The sequence below is a fragment of the Ceratosolen solmsi genome, unplaced genomic scaffold (assembly GCF_000503995.2).
Source record: "Ceratosolen solmsi marchali unplaced genomic scaffold, CerSol_1.0 scaffold49, whole genome shotgun sequence".
NCBI lineage: Eukaryota > Metazoa > Arthropoda > Insecta > Hymenoptera > Agaonidae > Ceratosolen > Ceratosolen solmsi.
Genome location: NW_011948450.1, coordinates 945,690 through 954,469, shown reverse-complemented (window position 1 = coordinate 954,469; position 8,780 = coordinate 945,690). Strand labels below are relative to the sequence as shown.

General features: G+C 19.6%; 2 protein-coding genes across 2 annotated transcripts in view; both read right to left on the bottom strand.

The window, feature by feature from the left end:
- Positions 1–1,058: 1,058 nt before the first annotated feature.
- LOC105366542 (uncharacterized) lies at positions 1,059–3,141 on the bottom strand. Its single transcript, XM_011505028.1, has 2 exons — positions 2,839–3,141; positions 1,059–1,297 (listed from the first exon to the last, which is right to left on the bottom strand). The coding sequence occupies exons 1-2, from the start codon at positions 3,092–3,094 to the stop codon at positions 1,119–1,121; spliced, it is 435 nt and encodes a 144-aa protein (XP_011503330.1). The 5' UTR covers positions 3,095–3,141; the 3' UTR covers positions 1,059–1,118.
- Positions 3,142–5,117: 1,976 nt separating this feature from the next.
- Positions 5,118–8,780, bottom strand: part of LOC105366565 (potassium voltage-gated channel subfamily H member 6-like) — a 6,763-nt gene continuing 3,100 nt past the window's right edge. The window contains 1 exon segment of the mRNA XM_011505058.1: positions 5,118–5,153. Within this exon segment, the coding sequence (XP_011503360.1) occupies positions 5,118–5,153 (36 nt within the window).

Sequence of the window (8,780 nt, the reverse complement as noted above, 5' to 3'; positions counted from 1 at the left end):
TTATTATATAAATGCAAATATATTAAAGTTATAATATATTATAATAAAAATTAATATATTAATTTAATATATTAAACTTAAAATTTTATGTAATTATTTATATTAATATTGTATTATTATAATTGATAAAAAAGTGATAATAATTATCAATTTTTAAAACGTATTTAATTTATTATTTATAATACTAATTTGTATTCTTGCATAAAATTTGAAGTACTTAATTTAAATAGTATTAGAAATTTGTTTTCCATAAAAAGAATGTATGTTATTAGTAATCAACGATAATTCTGAAGTACCAATTTACATTTCATGTTAAATTTGTTAATTTTGAGTAAATTTTCATTTTATTTGTTTTAGGAGTTTATTATGTTTATTTTAAGTTTTAATTTTATTTATTTTACGATTTAAATTTATTATTATGGATTATAAATTGGTTTATTTAAAAATTTAAATGTATATCAAAGTCAATAATACATAAATTTAAATATTTCAGTTTTAATTATGTAATACAATGTTTACAAAGTAGGAACTTAATATATTACAAAAACAATAACTTAATATTTAAATTAATTAATTAAAAGCTTTTTAAGAAATTAACTATGAAAATTAAATTAAACTCATAAAATTAATCTAGTAAGTTTTCTATTGCTTAATAAAAGTATTAATAAAAAACATAAATCTAAACTATATATTGGTTTAATATTATAAATTTTTTAATTTCAATTTTCAAAGTATATGCATAACTATAAATAGCAAATAATTAAGAGTTTATACATTATTATAAATGTAAATATGTATTCTTTTTAATGTTCATTAGTTGAAATGATATGAAATAATAAAATTATTATAAATGCTTAATAGAAATAAAGAAAATGTATTGATGATTTTGTATTAATAATTTTACATTAATAACTAACTTTTAATAATTAAGTTTTTTTATGAAATATTTCTTATTTGAAAATTTTAATTCTTTGATTAAATTATAAAATAGTGAATAGCTCGTACCCGCAAGAGAAAAAACTTCATGTTATGAAACGAAAAATTTAAATGTGTGTACCTATTTTTTAATTCTCCACGCTGGAAGACTGCTGAGGAAAGATTGTGCCAAACATTTTGAATTAATTGTTGATGGTATTGATGTTGACATTGCTGATGTTGCTGAATTTCTTTATTATAGAGATCGGCATAACTAAATCAATCGGGTGACTTTGAGATCTTGTTGGTACCATTCGAGCATTGAGGATGCTTTGCAAAGCATTTGTTAAAATTGAGGTTGAAGTCTGCTTGAGCAGGTAATCTGAAAATAATACCGTATCAATTTCTTTGCATTAATAAAAAAACATTATGCATGTGTACAAAATTTCATAATGTATTGTATTGTCATTATAATTATGAAATTTTTTAAATTCTATTTTCAAGCTTCATATTTTTTATGTATATTTAGTTTTATAATTAAATATGCAAAAATATAAACGATTATACGACTTTTTACGTGAGTCTGTAATAATTTTATAAGCCACTGATTTAAGCAAAACAAATAACTATTAGATAAGCAGAGCAAGAAAGAATAACGTAATGAGGTTGAAATATTTCATAAAAAGAGAACTACTGGAGTATATGGAGAGGAAGAAGAGAAAGACGTTATATATTTTACAAGGGTTGCACTATTTTAATCATGTACTGTAATAATAATGAGTAAAAATTCGGATAAATTATTTAAATGATCAATAATTAACTGTGGAATATGTATTCAACAAACTAAAAACAAATCAGTTATTACGATGTCTTATAAGTTAACATACCTTATATTAGTATTTATTTATTCTCTACATTTCGATATAATGTCATAAAATATTTAATATTATAAAATATTATGCATTTTTATGTAAAACTAAATATGAAAATTTTTATTATATAAATAATACATATATATATATATATATATATATATATATATAAATTCTAATTTTAATGGTCAACTGTATCAATACTTAATTTTGCAATATAATGAAAATCTTTATAATAAATTATTAAAATATATAATATAAAATGATAACACTATGTAATACAATGATCTGCAAAATTAAAATATTTTATATGTTTATAAATATTTGTTAATCGATCTTAAATATTATTAGAATATTATTAAAATTATATTAATTTATTACATTTCTTAATTAATATAAAAACTTAAAATATAAAAATTTAACTTTGTATAAATCGAATAAAATTATAAATACAACTCTATATTTAATTAAATTATATTACTTAATGTGACTATTTTATGATATCAAGAAATTTATGATATCAAAATACGTACAACTTCACGTGCGCATGCGTATATATATTTTTTATTTTTAATTATAACGCAAATTATATATATATATTTTTTTTTTGATATTTATAATTTTGATATGTTTCTAAAAATATTGATTATCAATATTTTATGTTTTTTCATTTTATATATAAACAATTTTTTATTCGAAAAATATGAAATAAAAACAATTGCTTTGAACTATAATGAGTAAACAAGGAATGTTTAATAATGTAGGTAAATATATCGTGCGATTAGAAATTTCATAAATGAAGACTATTTCAACTACATACAATAAAAAGATTTCTATCAATATTGATAACTGTATATATGGATTGACTGGAAAAGTAATTTAACAGAGTATTTTAAATTCTGCTACGAGTAAGAAATTTTGGCATCTCATTGCACTTTTTGAAAGATTAAAATAAAAAGTTGAACGAATGAACAAACAGGGAACAGGAAAAGAAAAAGAAAATACAGAAGAAAGGTAGCCCTGAAGAAAAAGAAAAAGCTACAGTACATACTTAAAGCAATAGTGTGAATTGTGAGCGTGAGAACTTTCTTAAAGAATCCGTGCGAGGTGTTCGGCTGGATGATCCCATGAGTGTAGAACGTGTTGTAGTTGACGTATCGCAGGTTATCAGAGACAGGCTGATATAGGTGATGGTGCTTTAAATTGCTTGACATTGAAGTAATCGGTTGGAGTTCACTAGCTGAACATTGGACCAACACTGATTTACCAGGTTCTATTACAGAAATTGCAAAAGGTGTTGTTTCCATTGAATGTTCTAAATTTTGGTCAAGTTGTTGTTGTTGTTACTGCTGCTGTTAATGACTCAATGGAATATTAGATATTATGTTAATATTTGAGTTTTCTTTTGATCGTACCCAACTCTGCTGAAGAAGATTCAGTATTACTCGAATGTTGCCAGCCATCGAGTTTTCCAGAGAATTAAATTGTCGCATCAGTTGATCTATTCTTGTATTTATTTCATCCAGTGGCCGACTAGATTCACTTTGAAAGTTGTCTAAGTAAGGGAAGAAATATTTTTAAATGTATAAATTACCTTATTAAAATATTCGTTTTTCTTTTCTATTTTTGTTGTAGTAATTAAATACTTAATTAGAAACTGACTTAATTATATTCTAATGTATTACAATTTTTTTTCAATAATATAAATATATCTTTATTATTAAGACTGTATTATACATCAACGTTTTATTTTAATTTTTCATAATATTCCAGTTCTTGTATATAGGGAATCATATATTTGATAAATATGATGAATAATTCATTAATTCAGTCTTTTAAAAAGTAATTAATTAACTATTAAGTTTACATTAGTGTTTTATTATTAATTAATTACTTTATTTTAAAAAATTAAAAATTTATTTAAGGTGTTTAATAGTATTTATATTATATTGTTTCAGCTAAGTATAGAATAATGGTTCGGATTAAATTGTTTTTATTGGATCTCAATATTAAAATACATAAAAGATAGATATTAAATAAAAATGCTTTCAATACTACCTATTTTATTTGTTTATGTTATACATTGAATTTGAATTAATTAAGAAAATTTTTACTCTTAATTTGACATTTATAAAAGAATCTAAATTTCATTTAATAAAATACTCAATTTGTACCTCTTATTTTTTATTTGCAGTCTTTGTCATATATATATATATATATATATATAATTTATTCATATATTTATTTTCATTTTAATGCAATTGCAATACATTCACGCATATCCTTATGAAGTATATATCAATTTGATAAAAATTTGTCTTAATATTGTACTTTTTAAAAATCTTTTTTAAAGATATCAATAAATAATAAATTAGTAAAATAATTTCATTGAAAATTGGTTTTTTAATTATTGTGATTTAAAGTTATTATTAATATTATTAATATTATTAAAATTATTAATGGTATTAATATTATTAATAACCTTGTAAATGAGATTGTTGCGGTGGAGAAGATGCTGAAAAATGACTACACGTCAATGATGTTGGAAGAATATTTTGCAATAAAGAATTCTCCTTGCGAGTTGAATTTTTTCGAGTCGATCTAGATACGAGCGGTGAAGATACTGAGAATAAAAATAATTTATTAGTAACAAAGAGTATATATTTATTATTTTTTACTTTTATGTATTCAATATACATTTGATAAGATTTTTCAAGATTAAAGTTTACTATAAAGATTTTTTTATATATTGTATTTGAACTATATTCATAAATATACAAATATTTAGTATATAACAGCTATTTTGCAGATGTTAAAGCTGTGTACATCAGATTCTATATATTTAATTTATAATTTATATTTCTATATTAATTTGAATTTAAAATTATAATTGTATATTAATTTTTATTTCTTATTTCAGTGCAGAAAATTTTTTTAAAATATAACATAAGGATGATTGTATTTTCAATATTAATTATTAAAAATTGTTATTGTATAAATAAAAAAGTTACAATATAAATATTTTAAAGTTCTTATATTTCAATGTTTGTAGTATTATCTTTAATTTTTTAAATAATAGGAATAAATTAAAATCAATTTATTAAAGATCAACTATAAATATTATTTTGTATAATTATAAGTATTAGTGATTCTTTATATTTTTAAAATTTAATTTGCTTCATATATAAAGTGCAAATACTATTTATAATTACAAATAAATGTAAAAACAGATTTTTATTTTTAAAATATTTCGATAATTTCTTTAAAAAATCATAAAAATGTCCATTTCTAATAAATATTTATCTATATATATGTATATATATATTAAATTTAAGTCAACTCATAACATAAACCAATAAAGGATATCTATAAATAACATAAAGCATTATAATCTTAGCTATTATAAAGTACTCAATAAGTATAACTTTTACAATAAGTTAATATTAATAAATTTAATATTTTATATTAACTATTTCATTTTTTTTAATGTTAACTAAAATATTTAATAATATTTAGTAGAATAAAATAAATGGAATAAAAATATGATAATAATAATTGTAATGAAAAAATAGATATGTCCCAACTAAAAGATGAAGCATAATTATTAGATAGCAAGATAAGCATGCAACGAAATTATTACCAGTAAATACGAAGATATTTTTTAGATGCATAACTCACTTTAAAACAGTCATAAAAATGAAATTACAGTAAATTAAAATATGATTTTCATTTTATTTGTTTTAATTAGACTGAAAGAGCTACAGAGGGCAACCAATAATATATACTTTTATTTCTATTATACTTACTTTGTTTAACAAGATAATCGTGGTTTGCTCTTGGCTGAAGATGAATTTTATGTTGGTGTAAATCTGGAAAACTATGTTTGAGATGAGTCAACATGCCTAAATAATCAGTAATAAAAGTTAAAATTGGTATTGGTAAAAATTCTAATTAAAATTTTAAATTGAGAACTTTATTAGCCATTAAAAAAGCATTATTTAACTATTGAATAATGTATATATTAAAATTCAATAATATTTATTATAATGATAAAACTATTGGAAACATATTTATTCTATAAAGAAGAAGTAAAAATTTTATATAAAGTTTCCCTTGTACAAGAAATTGTTAGCATTATAAGAATAAAGAGTTCATTATTTTTCCTTTTATTTAATCTATTTTTCTTTATACTTTTTCTTTATTTTTTTACTTTACCTCTATTAGATTTATATAGAAAGTAATTATTTTGAGTAATTGATTTTCTAAATACGTAGTTTATTGTAAATTATTATTTCAAATATTAATAATAATATTGTCTATGTATACAAAAATTCAGTTAATTATTTATTATTATATAGTCTAAAGGACTTTTTACAAAAAATATGAAGCAAATTGTAATTAGCTATGTAAATTAGAGTTTCGTTATTTTTATACTATATATACCACAACATAAAATAAAGCAGAAATAATATTTTTTATGCGATATAGATATTTTTGTTAATCTGAATAAAATTTAATGTAAAAAGACTTATTGAATATGAAATTATTAAATTTAATTTTCATTAAAACATTTTTTTTAATTTTTAAATTTATTGACACAGGCAAAATAATTTGAATTATACCTAGATATTATGATTTAATCATTATATATAATAATCAGTAACTATAACAATCTAACTTTAATAGTTTAAAAATTAATAAAAACAAATATTTATTTAAATTTAATAATAAGCAGTTAATCAAACTTGATATTATTTAAAATATAAATATATATACATATATTAGATTTAATTATATTATATTTAATATCTGAAAATAAAATATACAACAATTTTATTAAGTATATTTAAAAATTTTAACTTTATATTAAGAATACTTCCATAAATTAAATTATATTTTGTAATAAAATTATAAAAAATTATCTATCTTATATAATATTTTATAGAGATAAAAATTCGAGTAAAAATTAATTTTAAAATTTAGAATTTAAAGTTTTTATTTTATGTTATAAAAAAATTCTATAAATTTAAATCAGCAGACGTTCTTTTTATATTTTGAAAATTTTTTCAAATGTAAAAGTAATAAGAATCTGATTAACGTATAATTTAATGAAAAATACCTTTTTTTCTTCACTTTAAACACAGTTATTGGCGTTAACATTTTCATGCTTTATATTGAAGCATTTTATATGAATGCATATACATGTAGAGAAATTTAATTTAATAGTAATGTAGTTCAATAATCTCGACAAAATTATGTTTTTTTATTGTATTACAATTTTACATCAGAATTTTCAGTACTATTATATTTTTTCTATTTTTAAATAAATTTTCTTTTATTATAATAATTCTGATTTTTTAATTTATTTTTAAGCCAAATTTGTATTGATTATATTGATTCTAAGAAAATTAACCTTGTATTAGATATATTAATTTATAATAAATTTTAGTATATCTATTATAATAAAATATATTTTTTAAACAAAATTATATTTTTATTAAGTTATTTATTTTAAGGACTATCTTAAAATTAATATTTTTTTTTCAATAATTTTTGTAGAATTAATTAAAAATTTGAGGGGCTCATATACAATTCTAAGAGATATGTTAATTCTCATGTTAATGAGATATATTGTAATTGTCATATACAATTCTAAGAGAGAGTTTTTCAACTGTATAGGACCTATTAAATACTGATATCATATGCTATGGGGGGGAGGGGACATATAATGTACATTATCTTGCAATTATAATAGAAAGCAAAGTTTTATTTCTTCTTATTTTTATTCATTTCCTGAAAATACTTTTATTCTAAATAATTTTGGTTATACTAGAGTATAGTAATTTATTTTACTACAGTTGGTATTTAATGTAGCACATCCGAAACAAGAAAGAATAATAGAATAATGACAGAAGAAATCAAAGGACGCGTCTTACTCCGTTACTAATGCGTCTTTGATTGGAGAAAGAGCTTATCGCCAATCATAAAGATGCAATAACTCGTGACATACTTGTTGAAGCATGCACTGTAACTGGATTCATGGGCAGTATTTAACATCTATTTATTGCGTTAGTTGGACTAAAATGATTCTATTTAAATTATTTGAGACAGTCAAGCATTGTATAAAAGTGTAAGAAAATAAAGATGAAAATCTAGATATGCAAAATATTAGATATTAAAAAGATAACTAGTGTCTTCAATTAGTAGCGTCTGAGTGATCTTCGAATTCAAGTCATATGGAATTTAATATCAGCTACATAGATAGATAACAGTTCAGTATATACTAATATTCAAGCGAATTAATTACTTAGTTTAGTAGAATAATAAATTTTGAATTTAGATACATGATATATCAATTAACGGAGATTCATTATAAATTGTCTAACAATTATGAGTTTATTTTCTTTTATTATTTCAATATCTTTAATAATGTAATTTTAATATTTAATTTAATTTAATTTAATTTAATTAATTTAAGTTACAAAATGTTTTTAAATTATCTAAATTTAGAAAGTATTTATCAGAAAAAGGTGTGAAAAATAATAGTCGATATTGGCATAAATAAACGCATAAACAACTATTACTTATTTTAAAATTTGAACATTCTTTTTTCTATCTACAAATTAAATACTTTAATATATTCAATAAAATTTTAAATAACTACAAATTAATACAAATTGACTTATTATTGGAAAGTTTTATGTAATTTTTATCTTTTATCTTTTTATTTTCCATATTTTTATTATACTTAAAATTATAATAACAATTAATTTTAAATCTGGTTCATTTTCAAAAAAGTAAATTATTTATTTATAACATTCAATTTTTTCGGAATCAATTAAAAATTAAAAAATTACATTTTTTAAAATTATGATATACATTGTATTACATTAATATTGATGTAAAAGTATTATTTCTTATAAAAGTATTATAACTTCTAAATTATTTTTTTTAATTTGTTTAATATTTAAAAAAGTAAATTAAGGTTCAGCA

What these genes read in the sequence shown, in the direction of transcription:
- LOC105366542 (XM_011505028.1), bottom strand. Translation starts at nt 3,094, where the DNA reads ATGGAAACAACACCTTTTGCAATTTCTGTAATAGAACCTGGTAAATCA. An exon ending in AATTCACACTATTGCTTTAA is followed by an intron (nt 1,298 to 2,838) that starts GTATGTACTGTA and finishes TATTATTTTCAG; the next exon opens with ATTACCTGCTCAAGCAGACT.